At 41.4% G+C, this 20,617-nt stretch overlaps 1 protein-coding gene across 5 annotated transcripts in view; it reads left to right on the top strand.

Annotated features, from left to right (window-relative positions):
* The window catches only part of CPQ (carboxypeptidase Q), a 200,719-nt gene that overhangs the window by 108,486 nt on the left and 71,616 nt on the right, over positions 1–20,617 (top strand). For all 5 annotated transcript variants that reach the window (XM_072999155.2, XM_072999156.2, XM_072999159.2 and 2 more), the window contains exon 5: positions 16,994–17,105. In XM_072999155.2, the coding sequence (XP_072855256.2) occupies positions 16,994–17,105 (112 nt within the window). The remainder of the gene's footprint in view (positions 1–16,993; positions 17,106–20,617) is intronic.

A 20,617-nucleotide genomic window follows, 5' to 3' on the forward strand; every position in this document is an offset into this window, starting at 1 on the left:
AAGTAGCAACTACTCAACAGTGCTTCGTTCTCCTTTCAGCCTCTTTTCGAGACTTGCAACCAATGTACTAGTGTACTAGTGTGAGTTTTCTGATTGCCGTCTGGGGCCGGATAGGAAATTTTGATCAACATCTTGATTGGCATTTGGCTACGGTTGTTGTTGTTGTTGTTGTTGTTGTTGTTGTTGTTGTTGTTGTTGTTGTTGTTGTTGTTGTTGTTGTTGTTGTTGTTGTTGTTTTGCCTATTCCACACTGGTCGAGGTGCACAGGCTGTTCACTGGGTGGAAAATAAATGGTCACATGGGCAAGTTGTGTGGATGGAACAGGCTTCAGTGAGTCACCTTGCAATCACAGGTGACATATAGATCATCCAACCTCCCAGCGCTGTGGATCATGAGATTATAGTACATGGGGGGGGGGAGGATGTGCTGGGGCCACACCCAGACTGACAGTCACTAAGAGGAAGGTGACTTGAGGTCTGGGGGTGGTCACATTTAGGCCAGCTGGGGTTTCACGATCTCCAGGACTGTGAGACCTCAGGGCATGGGACTCTCCTGCTTGTTCAGTAAGGGGTCTGGTGAAACCCCAAATGCAAAACCTAATTCCGCACTCCAGCAGCCCCCCTTTTATGGTTGGTTATATTGGCTGTTTAATAAAGTGTGGCTCCTGTTTTTCCCATAAACCTTGTCTCGCCTCCTTATTCCGGGGTAGGAGGGGCAATGCATGCATTTGAGGAAATGGGTTGCAATCCATGAAAGCTCAGACAGAACATGTTAGTTTAGTCTGGAATGAACATATTATTGTATTTTTTCTGTGTATAAGACGTCCCCATGTATGAGACGCCCCCACTTTTCTAATCCAAAATTAAGAAATCTAAGTGAGGCTTATCAAGTGTAGGGGGAAAGGGATAAAAGTGCTCCGGAATTGCTTTGATCCCTGCTTTCCCCTCCAGTTGTTTTGTTCTCTCCTCAGCTTACGTCCTTGTATAAGATGGTAGTTTTTAAGGCGCCTCTTGCTGGTGTTTGTTGCTGAAACAGGACAATTCTCTAAGAAACTGTCTCTCCCTTGGCAGCCTGCTGGCATGTGACAGGAGAAGTCAGAGAGAGAGAAAAAGAGAGAGAGAGAGCCTTGCACATTGTGATATGACCTGGGAGGTAGGAGGGAGAGCAGAAGAGGTCACGTTCTGATCTAAAGGGCGGCTCCTTCCACACTCCACCTTCTTGAATTTAGCAGATGACCTCAACTCAGCCCTCTCCTAATGTTTTTCAATATAGTTCCCACTGTCTCCAGCCAGCATGGTGGCCATGTTGGGTGGAGTGATGGGAGAGTGCTGGAGCTGAAGGATTAATTCTGCCATTTCTGGCAGACACAGTCATCTGTGGAAAAACTTAGACAACCCTATTCTTTGCGTACTTCAAAAAGTCATCCGTACTTTCAGAGGTTCAATACAAACTGCAGTTGAAAACAGGCTCCCAATGAAGATTTTGTGAATAAGGGAGGGAGGTTCCATCACTTGGTCCCAGTTGACAACTCAGCATAAGTATTTTGCAGTAACTGAAAATTTCCAGAGGTGGTCCCACTTGCACCCTCTCTTCTGAATGTATGGAGAGCTGTTGCCAAGCAATCTCTGTCTAGGAAGAGGGGACAGCTGGTACACCAGCCATACATTGTCGTTGCATCAAAGTCCTGTCGCGCTTCACTGGCTGAGATAGATCTGTTACCATCTCTAGAATATGAACCTAACCCTCTGGGGAATTCAATCCCTCCTCAGAACACATTGAACCTTTCCAGATGGAAGAGCCTTCTCATAACAATATACGTGTCTCTTTAGGTATTCATACCTGCAATACTCAGCTTGCTTTCGGAAAGGCTATAGCCCCTAAAGGATTGAAAAGCAGGCTTTTTTCCTGCTTCTGTAGAATGGTTCAGTCAGTTACTGTTTCTGCTACTTTCTCTACCTCCTTTCTTCCAAGTTACGTTTAAAACCAAATGTTCACATGAGATCTTTTCTTTTTCCTGCACAAAAAGGTGTTTGATGGTTTTGAGCTATTCAGTTTCAAAGCATTTTCAAGATTTTGCTAAAAGGGGTATGGAATAGCTCCTCATTTTACTGCTTCCTTGCTGGTCACACCTATTTTCTTTTCCTGCCAAGACTAGTTGCATTTTCCTTCACAGGCTACATTTGAAACTGTAACTGAAAATTAGGTTTTATTCTATATCCTTTACACTATGGCTACACTGCTCCCAGCAGAAAAATGCAACTCAGAGTTAGTAAAATGTAATAACTTACAATGTGAAACCAGGATATCTTAAGGATTATCTTCTTCTCTGTGGTCTTGTCACCTGCTGAGATATTCAGCAGAGCCCTTCTTGTGTGTCCCAAACCACCAGAAGTATATTCAATTGAGGGAAAGAGGTCTTGTTCAATGCCAGAAATAACTAGTTGCTTGTAATTAATTCCTTTCCCCAATATCAAAGGAATAGTAATTTATTTATATACGTATTACTTACTAATTTAAAATATTTTTATCCTTCCTTTCTCCCTAAGAAGGACTCAAGGTGGCTTACATCATTTAAAGCTAACAATGAGTATACAAATACTAAAAAGGAACAAATTGATACAACACTGAAAAACATAAGCAGGACTGAAACATATTCAAAGCAAAAAGTACAACAATCCATTTAAAAAAAAAAAAAACACTCTCAAGTAGCCAGTAAGGGAAAGCTTGCCTGAAGAGGAAGGTGTTCGACTGCTTGCAGAAGGACAGTAAAGATGGGGCCAACCTGGCATCCTGTGGGAAGGTGTTCTAGAGCAGTGGTGCCCAACTTTGGGCCTCCAGATGTTCTTGGACTTCAATTCCCAGAAATCCTGGCCAGCAGAGGTGGTGGTGAAGGCTTCTGGGAGTTGTAGTCCAAGAACATCTAGAGGCCCAAGGTTAGGGATCACTGTTCTAGAGGATGGGAGCAGGAACAGAGAAGGCCCCTCCCTCACGTCCCCACCAAACTCACCTGTGAAGGTGGCGGGACTGAGAGAAAGGCCTCATTATATAATAAGTACTTTGGATCATATCTTCACTCATTTTTTTCAAATTGAACGTTGTGAGGAAATACACCTGCTATTATTTTTGATGCACAGCTTTTGCTCCTTCTTCTTTTAACCCTTAGGGACACTGTTGCACATATTCATTTTGCTTTAAGCTTCCAGTTCAAGGTCCACATGATTATTGTGTTGGATTTCATGAACAATAGCCGTTCGTCCCAAATAATTTGTCAGATTTTTCTTAATTATCTAATAACCAATGTGGGGAAATGGTCTAAAACTCCATTCTTTTCTAGTTGTATACCTGGTGTGAAAAATGATAAAAATATCTATCCAGGCTATACGCTCAATGATCAGAGATGAAACCCTGTTCCTGCGTGTTTTTCCGGGCAATCAAATCAATGTATATTTAGTGGAGCTTCTTCTGAATTATGTGTGCATTGAATTGTGGCCTGATAATGACAGGTGGTTATTCAGTTTTCTCTTGAATGCCTCCAGTGTTGGAATTCTTGCTACCTCCTGAAATAATGCAATTTGCATACACTCCTATGGAAGTTGGGGGTGGGGTTGAGCAGAGTCCATAATCTTTTTTGATTGGTATTTTATGTTTAACCTACCCAGGTGTGTTGTTTCTAAATCTGTATCCTTCACAGGTTCAGGAATTTTTAAAGGCACTTTCTAGATTTTCATGTATTTATACTGGGGTGGGCTCATATATGATGTTATTAAAGTTTTAACGCCTCTGGAACAACTTACCTCCTGAGATTCGCGCAGCTCCCTCGCTGGGTATTTTTAAGAAACAACTGAAAACATGGATGTTTAGGCAGGCCTTCCCCCTTTCCAGCTAATTCCTAATTATTCTTTTTTCCTTTTCTGCTACATTATACCCTGTTTCTCGCCATCTTTGGGAAAAAATTTTTTTATTTATGTAAATTATATTATGTGATATGTTATATGTTTAATTGTTTTATAGTGTGTGTTGTAAGCCAACTAGAGTGGTCATAATTGACTAGATAGGCGGGGTATAAATGAAATAAATAAATAAATAAAATAAATGTTGGTTTTGTAATTTTTAGGGCCTTTAAAAAACATTGTAAGTCACCTTCATTTAATGGAAAGGTGGGGTATAAACAAACAAACAAACAAACAATTGTCCTGAAGTTACATGTTAACTTTCATTTTGATTCCTCAATGTACAACTTCATTGTACCTTTACAATAGAGATGGGCATGAAACCCTTCATCATGCTTTGTACAAAGCCCCTTGCATGGCACCACAGGTGCGGTGTGGATCCACCGGTCAGCCTACTCACTCATCTCTGCACACTGCCGGGGTCCTTCTTCTTCGTACTGCCCTCCAATAAGGGCAGGAGATCAACCAGCTCTTCCCCTCCTCCACCAGCAGTTGACCACTCAGACAAGGAGGCAGGGCGGGGATTCTCACTGCGTTGCTGATGAGTGGTTGGCTGCCAGAGGAGGCACCAACAGGCAGGCTGAGCTCCTGCCTGGACTGGAGCACCACTGGAGAAGAAGAACCCCAGTGTCCCATGAAGACCAGTGAGTGAGCCAGCTGGGGGAATGGGTGGGAGATGGACCCTCGCAGCACCTATGGTGTCATGGGGGATGAGCTTCATATGAAGCCCGATGAGGTTCATCCCCATTTCTACTGTACCTCCATACTTCCATTTCTCTCATTCTCTCAAATTAGCTGGAGTGATGGTACATTTGTGACAAATGCTGCCACTTCATTGTATTTTCAGTTTTATTGTTAAGGAACATTTCCCTTTTCTCCATTAACATTGTAAAGACCAGGATTTTAGCATGGATGTTGGCAAGTCTTTGGATCCAAGTCCCAAGTCCGAATCTGAATCTTTGGTACCAAGTCCTGAGTCCCAAGCCCCAAGTCTGAGTCCTTAATGAAGATAAGCTTCTTTTCCCTCGGAAAAAAAAAGGAAGAGGTGGGTGGCTTCCAAGTCATGAGTCAAGTTCAAGTCATTGGAAAAAAATGAGTTGAGTCACTGGTGTGACTTAAGTCAAACTTGACAGCAAGTCAAACAATTCAAGATCCCATTCCTGGATTTTACCAATCAATTAATGATAGGTGCTGTTAATTGAAAGGCGCTATTGCAGTTACAGTAAAGATAATAAACTTGGAGAGAAGATTGAATCAAGTGTAACCAAGGATTTTTTTTTTTTACAACCAAAAGCTTTACAAGAAGTTTTTTTCTACATTAAACTTTAAAGCATTTTTTTTCTTTCCAAAATATATGTCCCTGTTTTCTGGATTTTAAAGTTTTATGGTGCCAAGTCCCAGTTTAGCCATTTAAAAATATATATAAAGCTTGTTAAGGGGGGTGCGTAAGGAGCGAGTGCTGCAGAAAGTCTCAAATCTTGCCACAAGAGAAGAGAAAACTAGGAAGGAAAAGCCAGAAAAATGTGGAAAAGCTAACTATTTCAGAGAATAACTACCAGGCTCCTTTGAATTGTAGACCCAAAAGCATTTTTCCCCACCAAGCATTTATTTTCTTTGCAATCTTAAAAATACCTTACTTAATTCTTATTTTATATCCATATTAACAATCTGCTTTACTTTGTTTTTACTTCTGCTTCTAATTTAAGCCTAAATCACTTGGAACAGGTTTGGAATCTTTATTCTGTTTTTCTTTAAGATAATTCTTTACTTTTCCCTATTGAGATTCGTGCTCCGTTCTACTCTTTCCTTTCAATGAGTCTGTTAGTTTATCCATTGATATTAGTTCCTGTAATTTTATTAAACAATCCTCCACCAAAGTTTCCTCCTTGTCTTTCCATTGTTTTGCCCCTTGAATTCTGGCTGCGCCTAATATGTATAAACAATTTTTTGTCTCTTGTCTTGGGTTTAGCTTTACCATATTGAACAAATAAGTTTTAGGCTTCATCTCCATTTATATTTTTAAATCTGTGGTGATTATTGTTTTCTATTTCTTTCTAAAATTTCCTAATAAATTTGCAACCCCACCACATATGATATAGTGTTCCTTTTATTGCCCAAAGCAATTTTTTCAAGCTCTGTGCCAGAGATACTGTCTTTGGGATATTGTTTTTGAGGTTCAGGCTTTTACAGGGTGTACACCTGAGCTACGTTCTTTCAGCAATGTTCTTTGTAAAAACGAGCAGTCATCATGTTACTGCTGCTCTTGCTGCCATTTGAACATTCACATCATTTTGCTCAAGCCTCTCTGTGCTGTGAAAACCATAAAAGACACAGCTAGAGTGGCCTGTGCCTCCAAAGGGTTGCCCCACATAGTCATGATGAGATCCTGTAACATCTAAACCCAAGTCTAACAAACCACCAATCAACAACTGGTTTTGTGATTGAATGCTGTCTGAAAAGCTCTGGAGAGTTGTGTTAGCAGAGTAGCTCACTCATCGTAATAGACTTCTTCAAGGGGTTTTGAAACAAGACTGTTCCATGGATGTGTGATTCTGGTATTTTGCATATATTAATAGGGAGCAGCCCCAGAGAGCAACCCACGAGATCAACCAAAATTCTGGTTGAATTTAATTCACTGAGTGATGCTATAAAAATAAGGCAAACAGATATTTTGTATTCATAATATTTACTTTAAAATGCATGGCATGCTTTGGTTGTATGTTTATTGGAGATTTATTTTGGCTTCTATATTGTGATGGAATAATATCATTTATTATTTATTATCATGGGGAAAAAACAAAAAAAGTCAAAATATAAATTAGACATGATGAGAATGACGTGTTGCACTTATGTAAGGTGAAATAAATATAGAACTCATACTTTGATGATTCTCATCACACCTAATGTATCCTCTCTGTAAGTGTAGGAGAGGTAGCTGTGTTAGTCTATGCAAGCATTATAGGTGAAAATAAATAAAGACCAAATAAAAAGAGACAAAAACATGGTGGCACCTTAAAGATTGTTATACAGTGGTGCCTTGCATAATGAGCACACTGTTTAACGACGAATCCGCATAGCGATCTAATTTTTTAGATCGCTAATGCGATCGCATTGCGATGTTTTAATGGGCAAAACATCGCATTGCGATGATCGGTAAGCGTTTCGCTTACCGATCTTCGCATTACAATGTTTTTAAACAGCTGATCGGTGGTTCCAAAATGGCCACCGGGTGCCCAAAATGGCTGCTGCAACCATTTTTGCGCGGTTTCCTCACTTACCGAGGGTGCGAAAATGGCGGCGCTATGGAGGATCTTCACTGAACGGTGAGTTTGGGCCCCAGGGAACGCATTAAATGAAGTTTAATGCGTTCCTATGGGTTTTTCCATTCCGTTTAGCAATGTTTTCACATAGCGACATTAATCCGGAACGGATTGACGTCGCTATGCAGGGCACCACTGTATTGTAATGTGAGCTTTGATGAACCATTTCCTCAGACATAATAAGAGAGAAAGATAACATGGCAAATATTTTACATGGCAACAAAATTCAGAGTTTGTGGTTGTTGGTTAGCTGGTAAGAAACTCAATGGGTATTTAACAGTGGGGTGATACCCTCTTTGATATATTTGTTGTTGCATAGTCGTTAAGTCATGTCCAACTCTTCGTGACCACATGGACCAGAGCATGCCAGGACCTCCTGTCTTCCACTGCCTCCCTGAGTTGGGTCAAATTCATGTTGGTTGCTTCGGTGACACTGTCCAACCATCTCGTCCTCTGTCGTTCCCTTCTATATAGATATACCAAATACCTCTCTTATTATTATTATTTGTTTTGTTTTGTTTTGGCCTATAGCTCTTTGTAAGTGGTAAATAATTTAATTTTCAGTGGTTGCATACTCACATTTAATGAGTCCCATGGCACAGCGGTTGAACTGTAGTACTGCAGTCGAGACTCTGCTCACGACCTGAGTTTGATCCCAATGGATTCAGGTTGCCAGGTCAAAGCTGATTCAGCCTTCTATTCTTCTGAGGTCGGTAAATTGAGTATCTAGCTCAGCTATGTGTCATCGTCGTTGTTTAGTCATTTAGTCGTGTCCAACTCTTCGTGACCCCATGGAGCAGAGCACGCCAGGCCCTCCTATCCTCCACTGCCTCCCGGAGTTGGGTCAAATTCATGTTGGTTGCTTCGATGACACTGTCCAACCCTCTGTCGTCCCCTTCTCCTCTTGCCCTCACACTTTCCCAACATCAGCGTATTTTCCAGGGAGTCTTCTCTTCTCATCAGATGGCCAAAGTATTGGAGCCTCAGCTTCAGGATCTGTCCTTCCATTGAGCACTCAGGCTTGATTTTGTTTAGAATGGATAGGTTTGTTCTCCTTGCAGTCCAGGGAACTCTCAAGAGCCTCCTCCAGCACCACAATTCAAAAGTAGGCTGTGTTATTCAATAATTAAATTGTGAACTGCCTAGAGAGTGCTTTAAGAGCCACGGGCCGGTATATAAGTAGCTTATTTCACTTTGCTTTCATGCAGCAGAGTGTCATATAGTCAGTTTTTCAAATCTATTGATATTATATCTTTCTTCATTGTATTCTACTCCCACATCCTGGTAGCAAAATACCCCTTTGCCAACAGGCAGAGCTTGGAAAAATGAACCCTTTTGCCCTATAGCTCCAGTGTCTCTTTTGGCTGAGAGATTATTCGAGTTGTAGCTCAAAAAGGCTATGACTTTATGTATTTATTTAGAATGTTCAGTTAATGCCCAACTATGAGTGCCCTTGAAGTGTTAGCAATGAAGATTTCAGATCTGCAAGCAGGTTAATCCATCAAGTTGGTGTCACCAAGAAGGAGTTGTAGAATTCAATAGGACGTCCTTTGACCAGTTGTAGAGGGCTGGGTTTCGAACCTAATTGTATTCTGATGAGCCACATGATAAGAATCATTTGCCGCAAGGTCAGAGTGCGAAGGCTAGAAGGGGCTTATTGGAGCAGATTAAAAACCCATTTAAGGAAGGATGTGGATTGTTGTACAAGTAGATTCTCTTGTACAAAAATACTCTGATGCTTTAAACACCACGCAGAGATGTTGCAGTGGGCATCTGACTCTAAGAATAAATGTGGAGTGGGAAATGGCTTATGGAGACGTCAGGGCATTCTGACTTGAGCAAAGCAACTCTCTCCCATGTGGTTGCTGTACATATGCGTGTGGGAGGGCGAAAAGTCCCTCTGCCTGGTTCTCCAGTTCTGTTCTGTTGCTGTTTTTTTATTATTATTATTAAAAGCAGCTTGTCCTGGTGAGAATGGAGCACATGACTGACAAGTGCTTGATATTCATCAGAGTGCTGGCCTACCAGGAAATTGAATTAGTCACCATACATTTGAAATGTACCCAGCATTTAATTTCTCTTCTGCTATTATCCTTGATAATAATTCAGAGGCAGAAAGGCAGTCATTTAGCTGTGAAACTGTAGTAAACCCGAGGCTCACATAGTTATGTTGCTTAGAAATAGCTCTAATCCCTAAATATCCTTCCATAACAGGCAAAACATGATCCTTAATGCACATGTTGGCAGTTCCTGAAGATATTAAAATGAATAAAATGTAAGCCGGAACTGGATAAATTGCATTGCCTTTTCAGAGAATGGTTGTATTATTTCTTCAAAATGAGTCCGGAATGTTTGCTGTGAACAGTGTCTACTGCTTTTATTAATAGAATATAAACTGGAATCCCCCAAAGCACCATTTAGAAGGGAGGAGGGCCAGTGAGTTAAGTATCTGGCTGCAGATTTGGAGGTTGGAAGTTCAATTCCCTGCTGCGCCTCCTTCAAGAAGAGCCAACCTGTGTAGCCTTGGGCAAACTACACAGTCCCTAGAACCCATTCCACAAAAGAAGAGGCTGTAAATCACTTCTGAACATTGATGTGGGCAAGTTTTGGGTCCAAGTTCTGAGTCTTGGGACGTGGTGGCGCTGCGGGCTAAACCGCAGAAGCCTGTGCTGCAGGGTCAGAAGACCAAGCAGTCGTAAGATCGAATCCATGTGACGGAGTGAGCTCCCGTCGCTTGTCCCAGCTCTCGCCACCCTAGCGGTTTGAAAGCATGCAAATGCAAGTAGATAAATAGGGACCACTTCGGTGGGAAGGTAACAGCGTTCTGTGTCTAAGTCACACTGGCCATGTGACCACGGAAGATTGTCTTCGGACAAATGCTGGCTCTATGGCTTGGAAACGGGGATGAGCACCGCCCCCAAGAGTCGAACATGACTGGACAAAAATTGTCAAGGGGAACCTTTACCTTTACCTTTTACCTGAGTCCCAAGTCCCTATGAAAAACAAGCTTCTCCCCTCCCCAGAAAAAAGGAGGAGTGGGTGGCTTCTGAGGCATTCAAAAAAAAAAACTACAACCGTAGTGGTGGCACTGTGGGTTAAACCGCCGAAGCCTCTGTGCTGCAAGGTCAGAAGACCTGCAGTCATAAGATTGAATCCATGCAACAGAGTGAGTCCCCTTTGCTTGTCCCAACTCCCACCAACCTAGCAGTTCGAAAGCATGCAAAATGCAAGTAAATAAATAGGTACCACCACAGTGGGAAGGTAACGGCATTCCATGTCTATTCGCGCTGGCCATGTGACCACAGAGGATTGTCTGCGGACAAACGCTAGCTCTATGGATTGGAAACGGAGATGAGCACCGCCCCCTAGAGGTGGACACGACTGGACAAATTGTCAATGGGAACCTTTACCTTTTTACCTTACAACTCCTTAGTCAAGTCACTGGTGTGAGAGTCTGACTTGACAAGGACTTGATTCCCCATCCTTTCTTCTGAATAATTTATACCCAGGAAATGCTGGAAAGGGTCAACAGAAGTTGCCATAATTTTTAAGTCAAAGCAAATTTGCTGAGTGAAGTAAAGCGCAGGCTGAGAACTTATCCATACCCCAGGCCAATAGTTTCTGTGTAACCAGAAGAACAGCAGCCTGACTGATACACTTTTGTTTGTCTTGTTTGGGGGAAAGCTGTGGGAAAGCCAACTAATAAACATGCCCCCTGACTACCCACCCCCTCTGCTATATAATATTTTGGCCTTTTCTTTTTGCATTTGACCCCACTCACTCCTGAAATGCACCCCACCCCCAAAAAAGTTCATAAATCTAAACTCAGCCCTCTGACTGAAAGAGATTCCTCTTTCAGGAAAGAGGATGACAGTCTATCCTCTGAGAATTTTTTCAGATTTAAATACATAAGAGTCCAGTTAAGCTGAATAATTTGAAGGAACCATTTTAACAGTACTGTATTAAGATAAGGCAAGTAAAGACCCTTCTGTTCAGGCAGGCGTCCTTTCAGTAACTAGATGCCTATGAGTTTTTTTTAATTGGAATGTTGTGTCTTTTCTTTTTTCATATATACGGTATTTTTCTCAAGCTGCTTGAAACTGTTTTAATATATTGTTTAATTGGTCTTTAATAATGTAACAATTTATCATACTTTTAAACTTTAAATATTGTCTGTTTTAATATTGTAATAAAATGAATGAATGAATGAATGAATGAATGAATGAATGAATGAATGAATGAATGAATATCATAAACATGATAGGTTCAATACTTACTCCAAGACAGAATAGAGCCTGGAGCTCTAGGCAGCACACTGGGCTTGTATGGCCCCATTTAGCTTTTATCCTAGCAGTTACAATAAAACATAATCCTGTGCCATATGCAAATGAGTATGATATGGGTTCAGACATGAGGTTCTCCCTGCACTTTCTATTCCCACCAATTGGTGGGACACGTCCTTTTCTCTACAGCTTTACAAAAAAGCATATTAAATGGTTTAACTAAAAGCATTCAGTCTTTTGTTACACTAGTATCTATTTTTTTAACTTTTCTTGAACTCTCCATCAACATGCTCCTCTACATCAAACACTCTCCTCTCAGAACTAAACATTCTCTCCTTAACTCCACACACTCTGTCTTGCTTCTCCCTCTAACTCTCAACTGAGTCCAATTGTGGCTGGCTCTCACCATTCATCCCTCTCCTACAGCATTCTGAAGACTGTGACAGACTGACCCGAATAATCTTTTCTGATTTTTGAGAAACTTTCATAACTCCAATCTCTCCTTAACTAATATCTTAGGGTATGGGTACATTAGTCACAGGGAGTAAATTTGTCCGGGGCACTTTGGAATAGTTTGTAATGATGGGGCTTGATTAGGTTACTCCTTCCATACACATGGAAACCATTTCTGCAGCCCCAGTAGTTGCAGTCTAGTCAACTCTACATCAGCGTTAGATCGCTCTGTTTTGGTCTGTTTGGTTGGAGACATCCTGCCGCCTCCCTTCTCTGTTACAATAGTTGTCAGCTGGTTGGGAAATAGACTGCTTCCATTTGCTTGTGGGTGAGTATTAGTGCTAGGTTTTTATGCATACAAAGCCTCATGGTCTTCCTTTTTTTCCTTTAAATGTTTTTTTGTAAGTGGCATAGCGCTGCATTGCTGAACAGCCCTAGATGACTTGTTGGTTGTTTTCATTTCCAAAATACATTTCAGTCTTTTAAAAAAAGCATATTCTTTGTTGACAGATGTTCAGCAATGTCAACTTTGCAAATGTGGCAGGTAATAAGTGGTGCGTAAAGGAGAAGCTGCACAGCCAGAATTATACTCTTCAGCCCTACATTTTATAGTGCTTAAATGATGCAGCACAATAGTGTAAAAGTATTTTTAAAAAAAAAAATAAAGTAAAAACAAAACTGCATTTTCCCACTTTGAAATAGAATGCAGGGTGTCATCTACAGTCACCCACCTCTACACATCACCACTGATACGCATGAAGAACACATCCTCAAACCCACACTGGATCAAACTAGTAAACTTTAGTCAAAAGTTAGTGTAAATTAAAAATATGGATACACAGAGTTCTGATAACCAAACGTTAATGAAAATGTAATTTACCTTAAGAAATAGCAGAAGACAAACAAATTTCATGTCAAGGGTGATGAAAATCTCATAGTCTCACAGCCCCCTTCGGATTTCTCTTCATCTTCCCGCCAGGAGGGTGTGCCTCCCAGAATGGAAATTTATGAGATAAAGGGACTTAACGGGAGTAGTCCAGATTCCTCTGCCCCTTCCCCACAACACACTTGAACCTTAACACCTCTCCAATTTCACATTCTGAAATTTGTGAACGCACTTTTATGATGGCAATTTTTGTTTCCACAACAGATTACCCCACCTTCTGCTTCAAACATGCCTGCTGCTGTAATGTGAGTCCTTTCACAGGAACAAAAAGTAATTCTCTGTCAAGCACTGCTAGACAGCTCTGGTTGCTAGGGCACATCACTCTGTATTAGCAGGATACTCTTTCACTGCAGGCAACACTTCTGGTGTAAATTTCGTTTTCCAGTTCATTTATATACTATCCAATAATTCACTTGCAAGCATTGGTTTTTTTTTTCCTAAGTCCAGTGTTTGATGAAAACACCTCAACCAATTTACGGTCATGCCAACAGAGATTGTTTTGGTGCTTAACATTTCCTTCAGTTGCCTTGCATCTATTTTAAAACTTGCACTTATGAAGCTGTGATGAGCTGCTGTGTGCAGTATTCCTTTTTCCCTTTCTTCCTCTCTTTTTTCTCTCCCCTTCGAATGAGTATGTGAAGGACTTTCTGAGGTCTCAGCTATGTGGGGCAAACAGAGGTACAGTGGTGCCTCGCTTAACGATTACCTCATTAAACGACGAAACCGCTATATGATGACTGTTTTAATAGGCAAAATTTGCTTCCCGATGATTGGTTCCCTGCTTCGGGAACTGCTTCTTCGCTAGATGATGTTTTTAAAACAGCTGATCGGCAGCTTCAAAATGGCCGCCCACTGTGTAAAATGGCTCCCCACTGGACAGATTCCTCGCTTTACAGGCACCGAAAATGGCTGCCTCTATGGAGGATCTTTGCTGGACAGTGAGTTATTCAGCCCATTGGCATGCATTGAACGGGTTTTCAATGTGTTTCAATGGGATTTTTTATTTCGCTTAACGAGGATTTCACTCTACAGCGATTTTGCTGGAACGGATTATCCTCGTTAAGCGAGGCACCACTGTATAGATTTCTTATACTAAAGCTGAAGAACCTGTATAGGACAGAGTGTGGGAAAAGATTTTGTACTATAGCTCCCATGATCAACCAGCTAACATGGCTAGCGGCCATGTTGAATGAAGAGTTATAGAAGTTGTAGTCCCAGAAAGAATTTTTCTGACCTCCACCTGTGGCAGTCCAGATGTTCTCATCAGCACCAGCCACTCTGGCCAGTAGTAACAGTGATTGGGAAGAGTAGTTCAAAAATGCCGAGGGAGCCCTTTTTTCCACTGGTCTTGTACTGTCTATATTCATATAATTATGAATTGTTAGTTACTTTTCTCTTTTGAAATGCTCCTCACAGTGCACAAACAATACAAAGTAAAAAAAAAAATTAAAAATTAAAAGCTGGAAAATTATATGATAAACATGCACTATAAACTAGTGCAAAGCATGTTGTTTTAAAACAAGACTCCAGCTTCCCTTGACAAAGAGAGAAAACAACTGAGACTTCTTAATTTTGGAGACATCTGGACGTAGGTTGGCCCACAACCTTACCATCTGACAACATTCACCAAAATAGTGCAAATATGAACATCCATCACAGGATGAATGGGAAATGCCAGTTGATGGTAGAAAGGGAAGACTGGCGATGCTCATCTATGCTTAATATAGACATCAAATCAGTCACTGAACCAATGTTTTTCAGTGTGTCAGAGTTCATCCAGGGAAAGCTTTTTTTAATACCCCGCTTTTTGCCAGTTGGTACAACTTACATCTTACCAGGATTTCTGTCTATACAGCCCACTTCTTTTCTCAAAAATCCCCCAGCATTTTTTAAAGATCAAAAATCTTTCAACAAATTCGAAGGAACCCCTTATAACCCTTTAAAAACTTTTGTCAGGATTTTAACTGTTGGGTCTCCCCTCCCACACACACCTTTTTTTTCAGTAAATTAGTACTAAATTGCAAGGTTCTGATGGGTGCAGACATCTATTGCTAATCTAACTGGGAAACTGGCTGCCTTCAAAGGCCACTATTTTCAAAATCTGGCGAGAACCCTAGAAATGATCTTCTGCTGGATTTGTGTGCCTTGCTAACCTCATAACTACTTACCTGGTCACGAAGGGACAGTGGTGTTGGGGCTTGCTCCAATGTTTACTTGCCTGATCCCAGTTAACCAATACTGCTCTGAGCATGCTGGGAGTTTTTACCTGGAAGCCTTTATGCTTGTGTTGACTATGAAAAAGAGAGTAGTATAAGGGCATCCCAAGATTGCTTGTGTCATTGCTGGCTATCGTTGGTCCAGAAATATGGAGGGTTATTGTACCCATCCTCATGGAAGGGGTAAGACAAGCTACAGCTGTATAGAATTTTGGCTCTTAGTGGCCCCAATATTATCATATTTCTGCTTCCTATGAGGTCAGCCTAACAACAAAGTTGATTTTTAAAAAGAGAATTGGAGTTTAAACATTATACGTATACTGTATATATGGAGGGAGGAGAAGAAAGAAGGAAAGAAAAGAATATATATAGATAATATATAGAATATAATCATGGACATATATAAGCCAAATGTATGTTTTAAATGTCAGGTCCACCGGCACGCATTGCTATGGCAGACCTCCTTTGCCTCCCCCCACGGAATAGCACGAAATGCGAGAATCACGCCCACTACCCGGGGGAGGGGGAGCGTCCATAAAGGAACGCTCCCCCATGTATCCAGCCTCTTTCGGAGGCTTTCGGCCCACCCACCCTCTCTCCCTTAATCCAGTGTGAGTCTGACTGGTCATCCTATTGGGGGCCAGTGCAGGGGATTGCATGTCCGATCTCAAGGCGCTGCGGGTCGTGAGGTTACAGTGCCAGGAGGGAAGACCTGCTGGGGCCCTCCCTGGGCTGAGGGCTGCCAAAGAGAGGGGACTTACAGGCCTGGGAGGGGGCCTTGAAATTACACCAGCTGGGGTCATGCTGTCTTGAGGACAGTGCGACAATTGGGCATGGGACTTGCCTGTATAAGGTTAGTGAGGGGGTCCAGTGAGACCTTTGGCACCAAACCTGATCCTGCACTACCGCAGGCCTCTGGCTCTGATGCCAAAAGTTGCTGACATGTTTATTCAAGAAAGTGTGGCCCTAGTTTAACCCATTACCTGCGTCTTGCCTCGTTGTTCCATGGTGGGAGAGCAAAGAGGTTTTGCTTGCATTTAGCATTAGTGCGATAGAGATCCTTGTGTAGCAAAATGAATAGTCTTCTGACTACTAAGCAATGGATGGAAAATATGTCTCTTTCCAACCTTGGTGTATGAGTCTTCTAACTATGGTAAGAAAATGACCACATTGACCATCAATTAAGCTCCATCTCACAGAAACAGTGCTTAAAAAGTACAGGTCTCTCTCTAAATATCAAAAATTTCTGATGTAAAATCAATATGCTGGATTATATTCAAGCAGAAGGAAGTCACCACTGGACATAACCATATTGTATGCCATAAGGAAACATCGATCGCATTACATTCCCATCATTCTGCTGGAACAACCAATCTCTCTGAGAGTAATTTTAAAAGCAGACATCTAAGAGCAAAGTTAACTGATGCCTTAGTCTAAACAAGTGTTGGAGGGATCAGTCTAGGCACAACACAGGAGCAAAATTTATTGGTATACTGTACTTTCTGACCATTACAAGAGAGAGAGAGAGAGAGAGATGTACGTTTTTCACTACGTACAGTCATGGTTAAGATTGCAGCTGTTACATCTTTTGAAAGTATTAAACTGTAGGCCCGTGGTCCCAACCTCAGGTAGCCCAGGTGTTCTGAGACTGCAACTCCCAAAAACCCCAGCTAGCACAGCTGGTGGTGAAGGCTTCTGGGAATTGCAGTCCAAGAACACCTGGGTTAATTAAGTCTGGGAACCACTGCTGCAGACAAATCACTGGGAATAAGACCTTTCCAGTCCGGCTGCTCATGTGAATATTCTTTCTTTATTATCTTTTTAGGTTGTACTGGTGAGTGGACATCTGGACAGCTGGGATGTGGGGCAAGGAGCCATGGATGATGGAGGCGGAGCATTTATATCATGGGAAGCGTTATCACTCATTAAGGATCTTGGTAAATATTTGCCTTTAAAACAAGCAAGTTAGGAAGACGTTATACTGCCACTTAACATTTTTAAAAAGCAGTAACGTGGTTATTTTGTACAATCCCTGGCCATTTGCAATGATACCTCAGAGTTTCCTTCTAACAACAGCTGCTTCTTTAGAAACTCTGCAGTGTTAGTAGTAATGTAATGCTTTAGTGATTAAGCAGAAACCAATGGGTGAGTGAGTCTCAAAAACCCGAACAAACCAAGAAACAGTTTTCTGGTAATGTTATGTTATTGTTATTTCTGATCCTAAGTACAGTTTTCAAGGTATATGAGATGTTCAAGGAGTTTTCAAGGTATATGAGATGTTCAAGGAGCAATTTAACAAGTCTGTTAATTTGCCACATTCATATCCCATCTTTTCTCTAAGCAACTTTGGGATAGAAAGAATGCTTGCTAAATTCCATGTTCTTGTTGTGTCAGCTGTCTCAACATGATGAGGAACTTCAAAAAGGAGTTTTAAAGCCTCGTAAGATTCCTCACCTCTGGAGGACAGTGTGACAAAGAACTCTCCTCCCCACCCTCACAAAAGTCTCTATTATTTGTGTAAAACTTACCTAGTTTCCTTTCCTTTTGAGAAGCAACACATACACACAAGCAAAGAAGGATTGTTTGGTTATTTAAGGAAGATACAAACAACCCATCTACCCTGTTTCCCCGAAAATAAGACCTAACCTGAGAATAAGCCCTAGTATGATTTTTCAGGATGCTCGTAATATAAGCCCTACCCCCAAAATAACTGGGTTTACATTCTGAATATAAAACAAAATTTAAAACAAACAATATCCGACAACAGAGATAAGCAAAGACCAAGAGGTAAGTCATATGGAATTAAGAAATGGAAGGGAAGAACCAAGTCTTCAGCTTGTTCTTAAAAACTCCCAGCGAGGGTGCCATGCAAATCTCCAGGGGCAAGGTGTTTCAGAGGTGAGGGGCCACCACCGAGAAGGCCTGCTTTCTAGTTCTCTCCTTCCGGGTCTCTCTCGGGACCAAGCCCCTCAAGCTGCCCAGCCTGGCTAGATTGAGTGATATGAGTAGATCTAGGTGGGTGCAAGTGCTCTGTCAGGTATAGGGATCCTAAACCGTTTAGGGCTTTATACATAAGATTGTAATAGATTATATTTTTATTGTTATATTAAATGTAGACTGTTGTACATGAAAAAAAAATCCCAAAATAAAACATCCCCTGAAAATAAGCTCTACTGAATTTTCTGGAGCAAAAAGTAATATAAGACCCTGTCTTATTTTTGGGGCAACACTGTACAGTATAGTCAGATTCTTCCCACTCTAACCCACTAACCACTATACCACACTGTCTTTGATTGTGAAAGGATGCTTGGGGGATTTTCTGTCTCATATAGAAACAGAAAGAGCTTGGCTAGCTTCCAGCATTAAGTACCTTGCTGGTTAGGAAGGCATATTTCCTGCTCTGCCTCTGGTGACAAAATATTAAGGGTCTGCCTTCATACTGAATCAGTGACTTGACAATTGCATCAGAGAGTAGCTGGACCACAGCTCCATTGTTACTTAGGGCACAGTGCTCTAGAAGTTGTCTTGTGCAGTTCCCATGCAAGTGGAGGGGAGCATTGCTGTGCCTTATTTAGCTTGTGGGTGCCAGACTACTTGAGCAGGTGAATTAGGTCTGAAAAAAGGATTCTTATAGGATCACACAGGGAAATAGATCGCAGTTTGGACCACTTGCGGAGTGGTCTGGTGTGATAAATTTCCTAGCTATCACTTTATGTACGAGGGAATTGTGCTGCAGCCTGACCCCAATCTGTGCTCAGTCCAGCTGCAGGGCAACTACATTTTGGGACTGGGCTAGAGCGATTCGCTGACTGACGGAAGGCTCACTTTAAGGGAGATCGCTCCCAGCAAAGTGCTTATTTTCGATACCATTGGATGCAGACCCTTCCTGCCATCAGATTGTACCCTTGGAGCTCTACAGGATGAGCAACTAAACACTGAGAGCTGGTTTTAGTGACCGCTTGAAATAAATCTGAGTTTACTAGAGGAGAAACACAGTGTGTCACCTGAATATATACTGGAGCATTAATTGTGTAGACTAATGAACTGATGGCACCCCACATGTCATTTCAGTGAATATCTACATCATAGACTATTGCTTTTCATAATGACAATTTTACTAGAGAAATGCAGTCAGATTTGTCAGGCCTTTTTATTTGTGCATCTATTTACTCTCATTATTCACTAACTGCCCAAATACAGATTAGTCCTGTAGGCAGAGCAGGGCACTTAGACGTTTCTTTTAGGGCTATGATTCCCGGAGTCCACATGCCCACTGAGCGTGCTTACAGTATCACACCTGAAATATTGCCAGATTATTAGGACTAATGTCAAAAAAGCAATTGTATGAATCAAAATGGAATAAAGATAGATAAACTGCAGTCCTGGCCATGTCATTGTGGCAAATGGCTGCCAACCTTCATCCTATACAAGTAGCTAGGAAATAAATAAATTAATTAAAATACAAAGGAATATACTTCTCCCTTCCACAATGCTTGGTTTCAGGGCATGAGAACTCTGTGTAGTTCAAAATCTGTATATATGGATTATGCCCCCTCCTAAATATAACTACAAAGGATAAACATTTGATTTGCACAAACGCACATACATACACACACACAGAGAGAGATAGATAGATAGAGACTGAGAACAGTTCTCTCTATTGGGGTTCTCTTCTTTAGTGTTAATAATTCTTTCCATGCAGTACTGTACTGTGTGTAAGGAACCTTAAAGGTCCTTATGACCCTTTGGTCAAGAAATTGAATTACTGATGTTATGTCTGGGGTCAACTAGACCACTTGAGAAAAAATTCTGTATAACCAAAACTGTGATGCTCAGACCTGTGAAATTCGAGGGAGAAGTGTGTTTATCTTTAAAAGGCACTATCAAATGGAATTACTATTTGTTCATCCTTTGGTTGTTGTAGGTTTTTCAGGCCCTTTGGCCGTGGTCTGAAGGTTGTTCTTCCTAATGTTTCACCAGTCTCTGTGGCCGGCATCTTCAGAGGACAGCACTCTGTGCTACTCCTGTCCTCTGAAGATGCCGGCCACAGAGACGGTGAAACATTAGGAAGAACAACCTTCAGAACACGGCCAAAGAGCCCGAAAAACCCACAACAACTATTAGGCCCGGCCGTGAAAGCCTTCACGAATACATTGTTCATCCTTTGTTCATTAGGATAACTCATATTTTTATTCCAGCAGTCTTCCTAAATGAAAATAAAATTTGGTATTATTAAATGTATATACAGGCATTCACAAACACGTTTCCATTATTCACAGTTTTCTCCATTTCAAATAGTTCTGGCATGCTTTAGCAGCTCTCTTAAAGCAAATAGCACCTACACAGCTGAATGATGTTTCCATGAGTGTTGAGCTCCTTTCCATAGCTTTACAGTTTAAAGGGCCACGAGGAGAAAGTAGACATCCCATTGTCTGGATAATTTTTCTAA

Source organism: Pogona vitticeps, chromosome 4, assembly GCF_051106095.1.
Source record: "Pogona vitticeps strain Pit_001003342236 chromosome 4, PviZW2.1, whole genome shotgun sequence".
Lineage (NCBI taxonomy): Eukaryota > Metazoa > Chordata > Lepidosauria > Squamata > Agamidae > Pogona > Pogona vitticeps.